Consider the following 18,855-nt stretch of genomic DNA (forward strand, 5'->3'; position numbering starts at 1 on the left):
GTGAAGGCCTGGCTGGTGCTGGCGGTTCCTCAGGCCACCCCCACCCGCCCACCCGGTTGCAGCCAGGCTCCTGCCGCGGCCGGCTGCGGGAGGGGGCAACTCTCCAAACCCGCCCCTGCGCGCGGACACTCCGCGGCGCTCCCGGATTCCCAGCCCTGTGACAGCCCGTTGCCCCGGGGACGGCGCAGAGAGGTGGGAGAGACTGGCGCGCCGAGCTGAGCTGGACTCCAGAGGGGTCCCACTCTTTTTTCTTCCACTGGAAAAGAGGTCCACGAGGGCTCCAGACAGAGGAGCCAAAGCGTGGGCTGCGGCCCAAAGAGGGACAGGGTGGGGCGACCTGGACCCCGCTCTGTCCTCCCAGGGCACGCGGCGACCCCTTCCACGCCCCCACCCGCCCGGTCCACACCGAGCCCCCGGCCGCGCGCGTGTGTCCCCTGCCGGGAAACCAAGATCCCGCGCGCCGCGCGCCATGGAAGCAGCTAACCTCACGGTGGCCGCCACCGGCGTCTCCCTGCCCCTGGGATCCGAGGCCGGCAGCTTCAGCCCAAGCCCCGGCGGGGTCATCGGGTCGACCCCAGGCGGGGCCGCCCTGCCCGGCCGCGAGCCGCCTTTCTCCGTCTTCACGGTGCTGGTGGTGACGCTGCTGGTGCTGCTGATCGCGGCCACTTTCCTGTGGAACCTGCTGGTTCTTGTCACCATCCTGCGCGTCCGCGCCTTCCATCGTGTGCCTCATAACTTGGTGGCCTCGACGGCCGTGTCGGACGTACTCGTGGCCGCGCTGGTGATGCCCCTGAGCCTGGTGAGCGAGCTGTCGGCCGGGCGACGTTGGCTGCTGGGCCGGAGCCTGTGCCACGTGTGGATCTCCTTCGACGTGCTGTGCTGCACCGCCAGCATCTGGAACGTGGCGGCCATCGCCCTGGACCGCTACTGGACCATCACGCGCCACCTTCAGTACACGCTGCGCACCCGCCGCCGCGCCTCCGCGCTCATGATCGCGCTCACCTGGGCGCTCTCGGCGCTCATCGCCCTGGCCCCGCTGCTCTTTGGCTGGGGCGAGGCGTACGACCCACGGCGCCAGCGCTGCCAGGTGAGCCAGGAACCCTCCTACGCCGTCTTCTCCACCTGCGGTGCCTTCTACCTGCCGCTTGGCGTGGTGCTCTTCGTCTACTGGAAGATCTACAAGGCGGCCAAGTTCCGTTTCGGCCGCCGCCGCGGGGCTGTGCTGCCGCTGCCGGCCAAGGTGCAGGTGAGGAGCGAGCATGCTGCGGCACGGGGGGGCTGGAGGAGGGGGTCGCTGGGTGGGGACGCAGCTCGGCTACGGGGAGAGTTGGCGGAGGAAGCTTGCACACTTGGGGCGCGCGCCGGAAGGCTGGCTGCCCGCCAGGCTGGCCGCCAGCGCACCTGGAGCGCACAGGGAGTTTGCCATCTGCTCTCCTGGACCGCGCGCGGAGGGGCGCATCGCCTGCCCCAGGCGCGCACCGGTTGGCCACCTGCGGACCTGACGCGCGGGGGAAGGGGTTCCCCCACCCGCACACTGGGGCTGGCGGGGGCGCTCCCACCGCTAATCCACGAAGCTGAGGGGGGCTCGCAGGGGCAGCGTGTCGGGGCAATAGTGAGGGCACACCGATCGGCCTCGCCCTCGGGTGCTTTCCGGGGGAGTGACTGTGTCTGTGTGAATCGTGCAGCCGCCAGCTTCCCGGTCCCAACTAAACAGAGCGGGACTGCGGCGGGCTGGAAATGTGCGTCCCGCAGATGAGCACATTCCTGTATTTTTCGTCCCCACCACACCCTGGTCCGTGCTCTGCAGTCCAGACACTAAATCTCCAACTCTATCAGCCAGCTCCGTGCCAAAGAGGGAAGTGAGCGTAAAACAGAACCCAAGCGTCGCTTTCCTTTCACTACCCCAACCTCAGTGCTTTCCTCTAGTGACTTCCGAACGACATAGAACCGTGAGTTCAAACCTCAGCTGGGATATTGGGGGCGGTTCCTTAATGTCTGTGGGCCTCTTTCCCATATCTTTAAACAAGTTCATTCCTACTTCATGGTGAGAAAGGATCACATGAGATGAAGAACGTGAGGTGCCAGGCACACGGGGCGGCAGAATAGAGATCAACGAGGTCCGGCCAGGCCGTGTGCACTGGGCAGGACCTGGAAATGAATGAGATGCAGGGCTGTGCATTTGGCAGAACTTCTCTGCTTGTAGTTAAAGTTGGACCTTTCTGCCTTTGGGCCGGGATCTAGTAGAGTCAGCTCCCTCCTCACCCTGCAAGCCCCAGACTTTCCCTGTTAAGGGGTGGGGGGTGGGGCAGGCTCAAAGTCCTGGAGAATAAAAACAGGACTTATTGCCCCTTTCCAAATACAATAGAGTGGTTGCCCTTTGTCCACAGGGATACCTTCCAAGCCCTCCCCCCACCCCAACCGGCTTGGATACCTTTCAGGCCCCCCATGGATGCCTGAAACCTTAGATAGCACTGAACCATGTATACTGGTCTTTTCCTATACATGCCTAAGATAGATTTTAATTTATAAACTAGGCACAGGGATAGCAACATACCTACATTTTTTTTTTTTAACATTTCTCAAAAGAGAGAGTGCATGCACATCCATGCGAGCTGGGGGGGGGGGGGGGGGAGAGCAGAGAGAGAGAGAGAGAGGGAGACACAGAATCCGAAGCAGGCTCCAGGATCTGAGCTGTCAGCACAGAACCCAACACAGTGCTCGAACTCACAAACCGTGAGATCATGACCTGAGCTGAAGTCAAGACACTTAACCCACTGAGCCACCCAGGCACACCTAAATTTTTTTTTAATGTTTATTATCTTTTGAGAGAGAGAAAGAGAGAGAGAGTGCGCGCGCGAGCGTGCGCATGAGTGGGGGAGGGGCAGAGAGAGAGGGAGACACAGAATCTGAAGCAGGCTCCAGGCTCTGAGCTGTCAGCACGGAGCCCGACCTGGAGCTTGAACTCACTGACCGCAAGATCACGACCTGAGCTTAAGTCTGATGCTTAATCGACTGAGCCACCCAGGTGCCCCATAATATATATAATAATAAAATAGAACATTATAACATTATAACAATAAAAGTTGTGTGAATGCAGCCTCTCTCTCCGAATATTTTACTATACCCATCCTTCCTCTTGTGATGATGTGAGATGGTAAAATGCCTACCAGATGGGGTGAAGTGAAATGATGATGTAGGCATTGTGACATAGTGTTAGGCTCCTGTTGACCCGGAAAAATCAAGAGGGTCATCTGCTTCCAGACTGTGGTTGATCTCAGATAACTGAAACTTCAGAAAGCTGAAACCATGGATAGTGGAGGGGGCGGGTTGGGGGTGGGGGGAGGGCTACTGCCTATGGCCAAGGAAGGACTGCCGATGGGGGTGGGGGGGAGGAAAGGGACAGTGAGTTTTCTATTGTTAGTTGTGTTTTAATTTTGGAAAGTTAACTCAGATACGTAGGCTACTCAAACATATGTGTTTTAAAAAGCAGGCTTTTTTCCCCCCTCTCCATTAAATGGCAGAGAGATTTTGTAGCATAAAATAGGAATGTCAAGACTATAATTGGAAAGTGTTGGTAGGGGAGAGCTTTGTTCAGAATTAATGATGTTCTTTGAAAGGTCCTTTGGAAATGCCTGGGGTGATTATAGCTTTTCTGTCTGATTGCGAGGTAGGGCTGACTTTTAATAGCTACATTAATCCAACGTGCACCTAGAGAAATCATGGTGAAATGGACGCCAGAAAGGCTTGCCAAGTCGGGGTTTGGTGTTTATTTTTGACAGACCCGGTTCCGGCAGGTGATACCGAGAAGAAGTGAGTGAACAGGAGCCTGGCCAATCCGGGGTGGCCTGTGGGTGGGGAGGAGGAGCTCTGGGGGGCAGGGCGAAGTATTGTGATTTTCCACTTGCAGTGGGCCCCCTGCCAACCCGGTTCCCTGCTTTGGGTGCTGCAAGTTCTCTGGTATCAGTCTAGGCCAGGCCTGGGGGTCTGAGTCCCGTGATGCTGAGATTGTAGATGTGAGGGTGTTGGAGAGAGGCCTGCGTCTTTAGGCTTCAGCCAGGCCTCATGCAAATGCCTGGGAAATGCTGCTGAGCAAGCTTTCTAGTATTAAGACCCCCAAACAGAAATTTAAAAAAAATATGCCAGGAATACTCTCTCTCTACCTTCCCCACCCCTATCACCTGCCATTTCCTGCACTCCGACATGTCGGTACTGATTTCTGTGGGTGATAGAGGCACTTAGGAAGGCTGAGGGCCTCTGGTAACAGGGCTGTGTACATCCCTCCTCTTCTTTGGAATTCTGTGGCCAGGTCCCAACATTGAAATATTATCAGAAAGGGCCAAGCCACAGTTCCTGGGCAGTGGCTTAATTCTTTGAGGGAACAAATGCAGTTTTTGACAGTAGAGACAGAAACCAGTGGTTATTAAGTCAGTCCCCTCTTCTGGATACTGTTTTGATGCTTTCTCTTCATCTTCTTATTTAAGCATCATGGCCCAGCCAGGTTGGCCTAAAGTCTCTGTCGGCGGCTTCCAAGGTGGCTGTGAGAGGGGAAGAGATATATGGAAATACAGCAGCTTTTACCTGCCTTACCCTCAAGTGGACACATGTCGGTTCTGTTCTCGGTCCACTGGCTGTGAAATCCAGGGGAGCCTAGGGATATTTGGTGAGAGCTATCTTTGCCACCAGCCCTCAGCTTCCAGTTGATAAAACTCAGCTGCCACAAAGTTAGGTCATCTAAGACCACAGAGTTATGGAGTGGAGAAGCTGAGGCTGGTCGCAGACCTCAAGTCACCGTTCTTTACTTTGTCATTCCTCCGTGCCCTTCTGGGGACTTAACTGCCGAGCGCTGCCCCACTGCCCACAGCATCTAACCTTCATAGGAATGAGGCAGTCGTATCCCAGTCAAGGTGGGGTATGGGAGCAGCATCTCAAAACTGTGCACGGGACTCTGTTCGTTCCAGAACAGCTGAGCACAGAGGCACTGCCGGCTTCTCTCAGGAGGCAGGCTTCATTCCTACCTTGACATCCTTTCTTTCCGCTTTCTAGACTGAGCACCGCATATACAGTATATTCTGCTCCCCACAGAGCAACCCCCATGCGTTGTGATCGTTTCCTACTGCCCTGTGCCCTTTCTGTTTAGGAGAAAAAAAGCAGAATCAATGGGGATTATTTATCTGCCTTTCAACATGTAGCATCAAAAAGTTTTTCTTTTTTTCAGGGAACCCGGGTGGCTCAGTCGGTTAAGCATCCGACTCTTGATCTCAGCTCAGGTCATGATTTCACAGCTTCTGGGTTTGAGCCTTGCATGGAGCTCTGCACTGACAGAGTGGAACCTGCTTGAGATTCTCTCTCTCTCTCTCTCTCTCTCTCTCTCTCTCTCCCTCTCTCTCTGTCCCTCCTCCACTCTCGCTCTCAAAATAAATAAAATTCTATAAACAAATTCTATAAAAAGAAGTTTTTTTCTTTTCAATTGTTTGATTGTTGTATACAAGTTGATGCCAGGGTCTAATTGTTCATTAGGCAAAGTAGGCACGCAACCCGGAGGCACCATACTTTTTGGGGCCCATGGAACTGGTTTACTTTTAATTTCCTTTAAAATTACGGGGACAATGAATATCGCAGCAATGAATATATAATAATGTGTCCAGCCTCGATTATGTTAGTCTTTCTAATAATATAGTCATAAAATGTAATTTTTAATACTTCTTAATGGGGGAAGGGCCCACAGAGGCAAAGATGCCTGAGGCTCAGGGATGTGATAACGCCACCCTGGGTGATACCTTTCACTCATGCACTCAGTCAATAAACACGCGGTGGGAGACCGTGCACAGTGGTTCAGAGCATGGGATTTGGAAGCAAGGAGACCTGATTTTCAGTTCTTTGTGTGCGACTTATTAGTACTTCAGCTGAGTGACTTAATCTAAGGCTGTATTTAGGTAAAAAGGAAATACTGATGCCTGCCTCATAATATTCTTGTGAAGAGTAAATGAGATAATGGTGTATATGGAGTATTGAAAACGGTAAATCATCCATGACAGCTGCTGTATTATCTTTGTTATTATTTTTTAAAATTCCCCCTGTAAGTTATAAATAATGAATTCTTATCTTAGTCCTCTTTATTTCTATTACTCACCATCCTAGGCAGAAGAGTTACTTTTTGCTGGAGTAACATAGCCCAAGAAACATGTAGTAGGAGTGTAAAACAACAAACATGTAATAACTCACCATTTCTGTGGGTCAGGCTTGGGAATGGCTTCGACCTTCTGGACCAAAGGGCTCTTGTGGTGGTGGCCAAGATGTCAGACGGGGCAGAAGTCATTCGAAGGCTTGACCGGGGCTGGAGACTCTCCTTCCAAGATGGCTGACTCACATGGCCGTTAGCAGGAGGTGTCCATAAGGCTGCCTGAGTGTTGTCACAACATGGCAGCTGGCTTCCTCTATTCCAAGAGAGCTCAGCAAGGAAGATACTGCAATGCCTTTTATGAGCTAGTCTCAGAAGTTACAGGCAATCACTTCCCGTATATTCTATTTACTAGAAGTGAGTCGCCAACTCCAGCCCACACTCAACGGAAGGGGAATTAAGCTCTACCTTTGGAGAAGTGTCAGGAAACTTGTGGACAGATTTTAAAACCACCACCATCTGTGTAATTGAGCACCGCACAGATGGTGCTCAAAATTACTTGATTGACTATTGCTGACCTATATATCAGGCAGTGCAGTAGCTTCCGAAGGTTCAAGGAATGCGCAAGCAAGACCTCTGTTCTCCAGGGGTTAGTGTTAGTAGACTACAACCATAGCATTAAAAAGTGAATAAACTCTTATAGGTGCTCTGCTAGAAGTCTGTCCAGAATACAATGGTCCTGAGAGACTGGATAATAAAGGGGAAAGCACTTTGTAAGCTGAAAAAGGCAAAATAAATGAGTAGTATTGAGCTGTGGGGTTTATGACAACTTGGATCTGAGTGTTAGCTAATGCTATATTATAAAATATTTGCCTCTTTAAGTTAATTGTCTGTATTAATATAAGCAGGTCTGTGTGCTGTAAGCATACAGTACGTGAGCCTCGAGTGACTGAAATCTGCACAGAGCCCCTTTTATTTTTGTCCTTTGTCCAATGTTTAGTTGTCACCAGACCATCCCAAAGACTAAGCTGCTGGTGGGCTTTTGCTCTTGTCAGAGCTCGGGTCCGGGAAGAGGACGTCGCCCTCATTCTGACTCTGTCTATTAAAAGAACTTGTGGGCTCAAACACATTCCATTCCAGACTGCAAGATTATTTTAACTTTAGGAAAGTACATTTTATGAATCAAATCGTATCAGTGGTAATCAAAAATCTGGTTTATGGTTTGATTCCTTTAAGATGGGTACCTAATAGTCTGTTTTCAGAAATACTTGGAATTGCCAGGGAGCATTTTCTAGACCTCTTTAGAAATGTCCCTGGCCTTCCCCTTTCTATAAACTTCTCCTTTGTTCTCCTTACATCATCACATTCATTCTATCTCTGTACGTCTACTTCCGTTTCTCTTTTCTCTCTGATTGGATCATTGAGGAAGAGTGCAGGGGGAGAAGAGGAAATGAAGGGGGCATAGGCGAATATGGTGCAGGCACCGTGTGTCTTCACCAATGACCTTGCAATGAGCTGCTTCTTAAATCCGTGTAGTTCCTGGAGAAGGTTGAGCTTCTCAGTGGAACACTGAGACCAGAACTCCATGGTTCTTAACCTTCTGGTAGGTCACAGATGACTTGAAAATTCAAGAAAGCTTTGGACTTGCTGCCCAGAAAGGTATGTAGGTACTTAGCCATTTTGCATAGGGCGCTCCCTGAAGCCCATCTCTGAAGAGTGATACTGAGCCTTGCTCCCAGCTGGCCCTCTTGAGGGATGGAACCTACAGGGCAGTGGGAATTGTGACTGAGGCAGGGCTGTAGTCATCAGGGTGTGGCCTCCAGGGGGGGTGCATCGGAACACTGAGGGTTGACAATACATGTGCAAAAGGCAAAACCTCCCTTCTCTCCATTTCTCCCTCTACCCCTACCCTCCTCCCCACCCCACCATTCCAGGCCTCTCTGTCCTGGGGTCCCAAGGATTTCAGGGGTGAACTCTTGCGTCAACAGAGGCCCTTCCATTGGCATCCACTCGTAAAGGGGGGATGACTTCAGATCAGATGATATTAGAGCTGAAAACAGAGCTATATTCTCCTTCTCAGCATGAACTCCAGTGGATTCTTAGCCAAACCACAGTGACCAACCTCTCCACAAAAATCCACGTTCTCCAAAAACAAGAATGATAGCAGTTGTACCTTCTGTTATGATCACACCCAAGAGCTCAGCAAAACTATACTCTATTACAAATAGAATTACACTGAAGGAAAGGTTATTTTTTTCAAGCCTAGCATGCTCTGCTTTTATTTATTTTTTACAAGAAAACTTCATTAATTTCTTTTTCTTTCTTCCTTCCTTCCTTCCTTCCTTTCTTTTTTCTTTCTTTCTTTCTTTCTTTCTTTCTTTCTTTCTTGGTTCCTTCTTTCTTTCTCTTTCTTTCTTCTTTCTTTCTTTCTTTCTTTCTCTCCTTCCTTCCTTTCTTCCTTTCTCCTTTCTTCTTTCTTTCTTTCTTTCTTTCTTTTCTCTCTCTCTTTCCTTCCTTCTTTCTTTCTTTCTTTCTTTCTTCCTTGGTTCTTTCTTTCTTTCTTTCTCTTTCTTTCTTTCTTTCTTTCTTCTCTCTCTTTCTTTCCTTCCTTCCTTCCTTCCTCCTTTCTTTCTTCTTTCTTTCTTTCTTTCTTTCTTTCTTTCTTTCTCTCTCTCTCCTTCCTTCCTTCCTTCCTTCCTCCTTTCTTTCTTCTTTCTTTCTTTCTTTCTTTTTCTCTCTCCTTCCTTCCTTCCTTCCTTCCTTCCTTTCTTTCTTTCTTCTCTTTCTTTCTTTCTTTCTTTCTTTCTTTTCTTCTTTTTCTTTCTTTCTTCTTCTTTTTTTTTTTTCCACCAGAGAAGCAGCCAAGAACATTTTCTGCTCTAGGTTGTCAGACAAGCTAGACAGTTTCTGTTCACGTTGAGGGGCTATTTTGGCTAGTCATGTCCTTGGTGTGCCTTTGGGAAATGCAGTGGGGAGCTTGGTGTGCCCTGTGGACCCCGGGGCAGAGAGACTGGAGCCCCAGGCATTCTTGGTCCTGACCTGACGAGCTCTGGTTAGAAACAGGGGGTTCCACTTACGATCCGGGGTGCCTTCAGCCCGAACCAGGAAACTCTCTATGCCCTCTCTCCTCGCTCAGAGGCCGTAGGCCTTGATTCACCACTGGGATTAGCATGGCCGCCCCGACACCTGCCTCATGGAGACTCTTATCCTACCCGTGGGGTCACAGCACCAACTGGTGTTTGTTCCACAAGTGATTGGGACAATGCTTCTTTCTGCTTTCCTCTCCTGTTCCTTGTTAGGATGTTGAGTTAACAACATTAGAGGATGAAAAATGTTTGTGGGTTCTTTCTGTGGCAGCTGGAATATTTTTGAAAAATTTTAAAATTTGTTTTTGAGAGACAGAGAGACACAGAGCATGAGCAGGGGAAGGGCAGAGAGAGAGAGAGACACAGAATCCGAAGCAGGCTCCAGGATCTGAGCTGTCAGCACTGAGCCTGATGCAGGGCTCGAACCCATGGACTGTGATATCATGACCTGAACCAAAGTCGGATGCTTAACCGACTGAGCCACACAGGAGCCCCAGCAGCTGGAATTTTTAAAAAATTTTTTAAATTTATTTTTGAGAGAAAGAGAGGAGGGACAGAGAGAGAGAGGGAGACACAGAATCCGAAGTAGGCTCCAGGCTCTGAGCTGTCAGCACTGAGCCCGACGCGGGGCTCGAACCCACGGACCATGAGATCATGACCTGAGGCGAAGTCTCAGGATGTGAGTGGGGGATGGGAAGAGAGAGGGGGGACAGAGAATTGGAAGCAGGCTCAGAGCTGTCAGCACAAAGCCCGACTCGGGGCTCAATCCCATGAACTGTGAGATCATGCCCTGAGCTGGTCAGTCACTTAACCGACTGAGCCACCCAGGTGCCCCACTAGAATTTTTTTTTTTTTTTATTAGAGGAGAAGGAAGGAACAAGGGGACAGGAGGCTGACATTTATGAGGTCCTACTATGCACCGTGCCTCATTGTGGTCCTCACACTAGGCCTACAGTACAGACAAGATTCTTTACGGTTACAGATGTAGAAGTGGGGGCTCGGATGGTAATCCTGTCTAATCACGAACTTGCTCTGAGCCTCGGTTTCCTCATCCCCTCCTTACTGGTCGCTGTCATTACTGAATAAGACAGTGTGTGGAACCGCCTAGCCGCGTACCAGACAACCGTCAAGAGCCGGGAAGGTCTGGCATTTTGCCCTGCTTGCGTGGCCTTGGCCATGGCATTTGACGTGCCCAAACTTCTGTGTATTGAGAGGACCTTTCCTTTTTCTGCAGGACCCACTGACTGTATGCTTTCACCAGCCCGTATTCTTGTCTGCACATGAGCGGATTTCTAACCAGAGGTCAGAGGCCTCTAAAGCCCAGATGGTCAGTTTTCAGACAGGGGTGTAGAGGGAAGTTGGGGTGAGGAGGTTGAGGAGAGAGAAGACCAAAGAGGAGAGATGGAGAAGCTCAGGGGTGGCCCCAGAGCTGGTGGCCAGAGAAATCACCAGGAAACCCTTCATGTCCGTTCTGAAAACATTTCCAGGCATAAATATCCTTAAGGTAGGTTCTGTCGGAACCTATTCAGAGCAATCACGTTTACTAAACGCTCGGAACAACATATAGGGATTAAGAGTGTGGTCTCTGGGTCCAGATATTCAAGTCTGACTTCCAGCTCTTATAAGAAGCAACTGGGTGACCTTGGACAAGGCATGTAACTTCTCAGAGTGTTTTCTCAACTCCAAAATGGAGATAATAATAGTAATGAATACCTCGAAAGTCTGATGTGAGAATGAATTAAAGTTATCCGTCACAAGCGTTTAGCATCATGTCTGTCTTAGAGTAACTTCTCTAGAGTTGCCCTTAGCCCCTTTTGGATATCTCATTTCAAATGAGAAGAGCCAAGCTACCCAGTCCCCTCGCCAACCAGGATCATCCCAGGTTGACTCAGTTTCTTTGAAGCCGTCTCTGGAAAGATTCCAGGATCTCCCAGCCTCTCTCTCTCTCTCTCTCTGCACAGAGTGCAGCAGGCTCAGGTGGAAAGCTGTGAGCTTACTTCTAGCGAACAGATGCTGAGGCGGGACAGACTCGGGTTCTGCCACGTCGTGCCGTGGTGCTGGAGGCCTGGTATTTTAAACCTCCTTGATCAGTGAACTTGCCTTTTCTGTTTCTCTTCCCCCGGGAGCCCTTTGAACTGAATTCACCCCATTTCATTCCCTCAACAGCATAACAAGGACTTGGAACTTGCCTTACCCAGAGGAGGGACTCCAGTGCCTGGGAGGCCGCGTAGGTCAGCAGAGAAGTGGCTGGAAAAGTGCCCATTATGGATGGAGCGGGGGAGCGCCGTGGGAGAGAAACAAACGCATCACCTCTCACTTCTGCTCCTGCTCTGATAACATGATCCCCTCCCTAGTAGACTGTTAAATATTCATGAGGTGGTTTCAGGAAGGCACGTTTTGTGGCTCAGACTTGTCTGGTCACTTGGTGGTCCATCAAGAGGCAATCAGCCGAGGGGCGCCTGGGTGGCTCAGTCGGTTGGGCGTCCGACTTCGGCTCAGGTCACGATCTCACGGTCCGTGAGTTCGAGCCCCGTGTCGGGCTCTGGGCTGATGGCTCAGAGCCTGGAGCCTGCTTCCAATTCTGTGTCTCCCTCTCTCTCTGCTCCTCCCCCGTTCATGCTCTGTCTCTCTCTGTCTCAAAAATAAATAAAACGTTAAAAAAAAATTAAAAAAAAAAAAAGAGGCAATCAGCCGATCAGTACCGCCTCTTCTGAAGACGAGTGGGGACATGGGGCTCATACCTGCCCATGGGGGGCTGGCAAACCTTGGAAAGGCTCATTAGAGGGGTTCTGGCTGGCCGCTCTGGGGGCGCAGGGCGGGGAGGGGGAAATGCTGTTTGTTCCCATGCTGCCATCACTTTCCTTGTCATTGTCTCTCTCCAGGCAGCGGGCAGGAAGCCAGGTGGGCACTGGCAAAGGCAAGGACTCTTTGTCCACGTCTTCGTGATCCTCTCTCCAGGCCGGTGTAGTGATTTTCCCACGAAAGGAGCTGGGGGTGGTGGGGAAAGTAGCAGAAGGCACTGAATTCGAAGGTGGTTCCCAGGGTGGAGTCCCAGGTTTGCATGGGTCAGGCCCCCCGGGGGGTCCTGCAGCACTTGGCTTTGGCCATCCTAACCCAGTGAGAGCAGACGGCAAATGGGCTGCGGGCCCTGTATTGTGCTCCACGGCCGTGATGCTGTCCCCACAGCTGCTTCCAGCGGTGTCCAAGCTAGATGTAACCCTTGCTCCCAAGCCTCCCGCCCTTGGGTGCCCCCAGTGTCGGTGGGCCACGGCTGGCAGCATCCGGGCAGGAAGGGAAATGCAGATGCGGACCCTCCTGTTGTCATGGTCACTCGTTAACGCAGCAGCTGTTTCCTGGAGCACCTGCCTGGCACGGCTGCTGCTGCCAGGCAGGTGGCACACAGTCCTAGAAGACACAGTCCCCGCCCTTGTTGAGCTTGGACTGGGGCGGGGGCGGGGCAGATGCAATAGCCACAGTCACACAAATTGCTACGGAAGAGGACAATGTGATTGAGTTTAGAGGGTCACAAAGGCCACTCTGAGAGGGTTGGTGGCCTCTAAGCTGAGACCTAAGAAGTAAATAGGAGTTAGCCAAAGGATGGGGGTGACAGGGTGGACATTGTGCTGGGGACTCCTTAAAGAGTAGTGAATTATTACCACAAAGGCATTTACAGCTGTCTTTTTTTTTTTTTTTTAATTTTCATTTTACATTTATTTATTTTTGAGAAACAGAGTGAGACAAAGCGTGAGCGGGGGAGGGGCAGAGAGAGAAGGAGACACAGAATCCGAAGCAGGCTCCAGGCTCTGAGCAGTCAGCACACAGCCTGATGCGGGGCTCGAACCCACGAACTGTGAGATCATGACCTAAGCTGAAGTCGGACGCTCAACCGACTGAGCCACCCAGGCGCCCCTGTCTTTTTTTTAATTAAAAACTTTTTATGTTTATTTTTTGAGAGGGACAGAGAGAGACAGAGAGAGAGAGAGAGACACCAAGCTGGGGAGGGGCAGAGAGAGAGGGAGAGAAAAATCCCAAGCAGGAGCCCTGCTGTCAGTGCAGAGCCTGATGCGGGCTCGAACCCACAAACTGTGAGATCATGACCTGAGCTGAAACCAAGAGTCGGACGCTCACCCGACTGAGCCACCTAGGTGCCCCCAAAGTTAGGCAGTACAGAAGTACCCCCAAATCCGAATTGAATCCATTTAGCACATAGTTGTACAATTTCTTGCAATGTTGAGGTTTATAGGCTGCCTCTCCAGCTGCGAACTTGGTGCCTGGCCTGGGTCAGGGCTGTTCTATTTGGGGTCCTAGTCCCCGACCCAGCCCACTCCATGAGCATTGAATGGCACACCCAGCACATTCCCAGTTCACCTCCATGGTGTCCTTACCGGGGAGAGGACTTTCGTTACCCAGCTTCACACATGGCCCGTGGGGCTGGGACTCCAGCCAGAGTCTGACACGAGGCTCCCGCTCTTAACTGCCTCCCTCTCTTTTTATATCATATTGACATTGTGGAGACCGCCACTCTCACTCCCGGAAGAACCTTCGGGGCTTAATTTAACCTACAGTCTCAGGAACCTTTTCACCGAACATTTGTGACGGATTATGGATAAATGGGTCTTGAATGAGGCTGCGGGGGAGGGGTTGGCCGCACGGGAGCCACCCCACGTTGCTTTACCATCCAGTGTTGGGTTTTCGGTGTTAACGGCACATTTCCTTTGTCCCAAGGTGAGGGAGGCCCCTCACGAGGCTGAGATGGTGTTCACGGCGCGTCGCCCGGTGGTGGCCTTTCAGATGAGCGGGGACTCGTGGCGGGAGCAGAAGGAGAAGCGGGCGGCCGTGATGGTGGGCATTCTCATTGGCGTGTTTGTGCTGTGCTGGATCCCCTTCTTCCTGGCGGAGCTCATCAGCCCCCTCTGTGCCTGCAGCCTGCCCCCCATCTGGAAAAGCATATTCTTGTGGCTCGGCTACTCCAATTCCTTCTTCAACCCCCTGATCTACACGGCATTTAACAAGAACTACAACAACGCCTTCAAGAGTCTCTTCAGCAGGCAGAGATGAACGCGGGGCCTGGAGAGATGTGCAGGTGGGGGGCTGTGGGCCGGTGGGCAGGACCCCCGCCTCCCCCCCCCACCCCAGTCATCTGGAAGCCTCTCCCCCCAAGCGGGGTGTTGACGTGTGAGAGCCGCACCGCTGGGCCTGGACCGGAGGAGCAGCAACACCAAGGGCTCTGCAGAAAGACAGCGTCTGGCAAGCCTGCGGTGTGGCCTCTTCCGGATGTGTGACAGACACTGCCAATCGATCGCGGCAGTCTGTCCACTGAGCGGACCTCTGCCCCGGGATCCTTTTCAGACAGAGCTCCTGGCAGTGACTGCTGACCGGCTGAAACTGACAGGGGAGTCCAAGCCGGCTTGCCTTTCCTTCGCATAAAACCCTATTTCTCCGGCGGGGCCGGTGGGGGGGGGGGGCGGGTCCCGCAGAACGGAGCCCAGGGGCCTGTTTGGGAGTCCACTCAGGAGACTGTCTCGTTTGTGAAACAGCCCTTCTCCCACCCTCTATCCACCCGATTCAACTTCTCTTCCCCACCCTCCAAGGTGGTGTATCCCAGTCTGGGAGACGGGAATCATCTGAACTTTGGTTTTTTAAAAGAAGTGTCCCGTGCAGCCGTATCTACTGAAGGAGACTTTCAGAGAAGAGGGCTGGCAATTTATGTTATTGACTTCTCCAGATAATTTTCTTTTTCATCAGTGAGGGACACTGCTGGGTGCTTAGATTGTTCTTTGGACCAATTAAACAGGCATTTCACTGCTGGGTGCTTAGATTGTTCTTCGGGCCAATTTAACAGGCATTTCAGGGGTGGGGGGGAGCATGGTGAATTGCAGGCGCGAGTGCTTTTTAAATCTCCCCAAGTGACCTCACCGTGTCACCAGGGTTGAGGACCCCGGTGGGGCCCTTTCTCTGCTTCTGTACAAGGGAGAGCAGCTGTAACAAATGTTCCCACCTTCTTCAGCATATGGATTTGTATGTGTAATAAAAATACTTTTGAAGCATTTATTTCTAGGCTCAGAATCATTCATGTGTATGATTGATCACACACACACACACACACACACATGCCTTTGAAAGAGGGACACCTACTGTAGAACTAAGATACAACAGCCCCCCAACTTCCATAGTGGATCTTGGCCTTCCTGAAAATACCAAATGCGGCCCAGGAATGGAGGGGTCCGAGGGCCTGGATGAGGGGGATTCCTGGACCAAGTCATGCAGGCCACAGTCCGTCTGATTTTGGAGAAGTGCTGGCTGCCTACCGATTATGCTTTTCAATGTACACAAAACAGACCCCTCTGCCATTGGCTCACTAGATGTCTGAGGTATGTAGATACTCTTCGGGATTTGGTACTTTGGGGTTTATCAGAGTATACAGGTCCACAGTGCCTTTTCCAAAATCGTTGGGTCCAGACAGGCTTTGGAGTTTAGAATTTTTTTTTAAGTGTTAGAAAGGCAATATGGTATGTGTTGCATAAATTAGATAACACCCCCAGCTGGGGTGGGGGCAGCAGTCTCTACTCAAACTGTGCAGTGAAATATATGAATATTTACACTGTGAGAAAAGGCTAAAAATAGCTCACACTGAGATCAGATCCTGTCATCGAATGAGTCAGAAACAACCTGTTCACCGAACTCAGTGTTTTTACGATAGAGGGCCCGTAAGACCTCAGACGATCCACAGTCCCAGCTTTGCTGCATGTCAGCCCCGTTCAGGTGAGAGCTTCCAAAGGGAGTCTGGGAAGAGACTGTGGTCTCACTACTTCTTCGCCGCTGGAGAGTGGCCCATCACGCAGGTGCTATGCATGTCCCTACGACAGCCTTTTTGGAGTCATTTTGGAATGTTATTTTCATTGGAAGATGCTTCAAGAAATAGTCTTTTTAAATTTTTTAGAAGTTTATTTACTTATATTGAGAGAGAGAGAGAGCGAGAAGGGGGAGGGGCAGAGAGGGGGACAGAGAGAATCCCAAGCAGGCTCCGTGCTGTCAGTGCGGACCCTGACGTGGGGCTTGAACTCACAAACCATGAGATCATGATCTGAGGGGAAATCAAGAGTCAGATGCTTAACTGACTGAGCCACCCCGGCGCCCCTCAAGAACTAGTCTTATGAAACCTGTTCATGCATTTCACATAAAAATGTAGTCATCTGCTCCATTCTTTGTGAAGGCCATTTTTTTTTATGATAATGAGGACTTTTCCTTGACTGTTTGCATTTTTCCCTTGATCAGGAAGAAGAACAGATCCAAATTTCTGGCCTAACTTTGGAATCTGTGTAGGAACTGGCAACCTACACAAACTAGATTTGTGTCTAATGTTTCTAGCCAGTCTGTAATTCCAGTGTTTACTTAGGGCTTCCCTATCCTGGTGTTTTCTGTTCGATTTGTATTTTCCTCTCATATTCTGTGCATTTCCTAAAAGCCACCTCAAATCCTCCGTGAACCAAGGCAGGGAAGAGAAGACTAGGCACATTGTTGTGTTTTACAAGGCTGGAGCTCAAGCTTGGGGCTACTGGGGATTTCCCCTCTTGGCTGAATCACACTAGGCGGCATTAAAGACCTTCTTCCCTGTCTCTCTCTTCATAAAACACACAATCGGGAATAATTTTAAGAGTACCGTCTATTGGGCATCTGCCATGTGTTGCTGTTGTAGTAGGTTTCATATATAAATGCTCATTTAATCCTACATGTATCCTTCAAGGTAGGTATTGTTCTCATTTAACCACGTTCCGAGAGGGGAAGTAGCCTGCATCTGGTCACACAGGAACACCTGGCAGAACCGGTGTGTGGACCCCGGGCTGCCTGCATCCAAGCACGGGGCAGTGAAGGGAAGCCAACAGAAGTCTGCCTGGACTCCATGTTTCCATGTTGGCTCCCATTTTGCAGCATGAGACCTGCACACGCTTTAGTGGGTCTGCCTGCATCGTTCTAGTTGGATTCTAGGCAGGAGCCTTAGAGGAAGGATCTAGGGAGGGTTGTGGGAGGGGGGGTGCGGGAGCGGGGGACTTATGGAATGTTTTGTTTACTCTTACGCCTGGGTGGGATGCTTTATGATTGTGTTCCATTGGCCTGGGCTTTGACTTAACGCAGGGTCATGATGGGAGCATCCCAGGCAGAAGGAATGATGTACGTTGAGTCCTTTGGAAACGGAGGTTGTTTCCTTGTTAATTTGGTGGCAACTTCTGTTGGACCTTTCAGACTTGAATCTTCTCTTCAGTTAGTGAGGCTTCCCTGACCACTCACTGTAATTACAAAATGCATAGATTTCTGAAACAGATCAGTTGATGATTGACTTTATGTAAGGATGCACCTGTAATTCCTTTTAGTGAGAGTATTAGAAATAAGTCTATTGGCAAAGTATCTGATTTAAAATGAACATTCCAGGAACTTCTTTAATAAGCATGTTTCTCTTCTGCTTCAAATCTGCCTGAGGAACACGACTAAGACAGGGGTAGGGGGTGTTTAGGAGGAATTAGTCTCTTCCCTGTTGGGATTCATTTCCTGATTAAGGTATCATACGGTGTCTTCATGTCAGAATCTCGTTTCACAAAGTTCTAGGCTTGTAGGAAGGCTGTGGCTAAACCAATGGTTTTATTTTATAATGTAGTCATATGTAATGGATAAAGTATGCTACTTTTCTCCCCTTTAACACAGCCGCTCCTACCCCGAGGCCTTTCCCCTCACGACTCCCTCTGCCTGGCATCTCCCTCACACAGGTGTCCATGCGGCTCCCTTCCTCCCTGGTCGTGCGTTTGTTTGTTGGTGTTTATCTAATGCTGAGAACACTGATACCCGAAAGAAGAGACAAACAACCGAGAAAGTTTTTTCCGGATGGGACGTTTTGATCATAAAAACAATAGTGATTCAAACTTCTGAAACCCAACAGCCCACAAATCTAGAAAATGCAAGACATGGTTTCTTCCCCGAATCAAGCCGAGACCACGTAAACCTTATCTTCCAAATATCTGCCAATATTCACGCAGAGCAGTGTAGCTGCCCATAGCGTTTAAGCCATAGAACCCACACCTGGCTTACGCATGACAAAAATAAAACAGAAGCATACAAAATAACGTGCAGTTTATAGAATTAAAAGAAAATTAGGGCGGCTAAGAGTCAGATGGAACAGGCAGTGAGGGACAGGAGGCATTTTGCAAGCAGGTGCTCTGGTGACATTTATGGTGAGCCTGGATGGCACCAGGACGCTGATGCTGGGCCGGCCCTGACAAGGTGTGATGTCTCCAGTAGCCAGCAGATTAACTGGCGCCCTGGGGAAGTTTCCAGAAAGAAAAGCCGGTAAAGAATGTAAGGGTGGTCCTTAACTCCTCGTAACACTGCAACCATCATGGCTGAGCCAGGCACTCCCGAGGCTTGGGCCGCAGTCAGCATGCTGAGGCAGTAATGCCGTACGGCCTACCCGGTTTGCCCTCCTTGCGCGGCTCCCCCACGGGAGGGTAGTGAAGGCACGTTCTTTCGTCTGCTCTGTCCACTGCTGCATTCCCAGGGCCTGACCCAGTCGAAGTTCAACTATTTGTTGGTTGAATGGGAGTTATTTTTCTCATGGAACCCGAAATATGGGGGTGTGGGGTCCCCAGGTTGGTTCAGAGGCCT

General features: G+C 50.6%; 1 protein-coding gene across 1 annotated transcript; it reads left to right on the plus strand.

Moving 5' to 3' along the window:
- The first annotated feature begins 469 nt into the window (after positions 1–469).
- Positions 470–15,258, plus strand: LOC125911677 (5-hydroxytryptamine receptor 5B). Its single transcript, XM_049615729.1, has 2 exons — positions 470–1,246; positions 13,930–15,258. The coding sequence occupies exons 1-2, from the start codon at positions 470–472 to the stop codon at positions 14,260–14,262; spliced, it is 1,110 nt and encodes a 369-aa protein (XP_049471686.1). The 3' UTR covers positions 14,263–15,258.
- Positions 15,259–18,855: the final 3,597 nt, after the last annotated feature.

This window comes from Panthera uncia (genome assembly GCF_023721935.1).
Source record: "Panthera uncia isolate 11264 chromosome C1 unlocalized genomic scaffold, Puncia_PCG_1.0 HiC_scaffold_3, whole genome shotgun sequence".
Classification (NCBI taxonomy): Eukaryota; Metazoa; Chordata; class Mammalia; order Carnivora; family Felidae; genus Panthera; species Panthera uncia.

Bases quoted from the DNA above. Each gene is read 5' to 3' on its own strand.
- LOC125911677 (XM_049615729.1), top strand. From the start codon at position 470: ATGGAAGCAGCTAACCTCACGGTGGCCGCCACCGGCGTCTCCCTGCCC. The intron at 1,247-13,929 runs GTGAGGAGCGAG...CTTTGTCCCAAG, and splicing joins CGCTGCCGGCCAAGGTGCAG to GTGAGGGAGGCCCCTCACGA.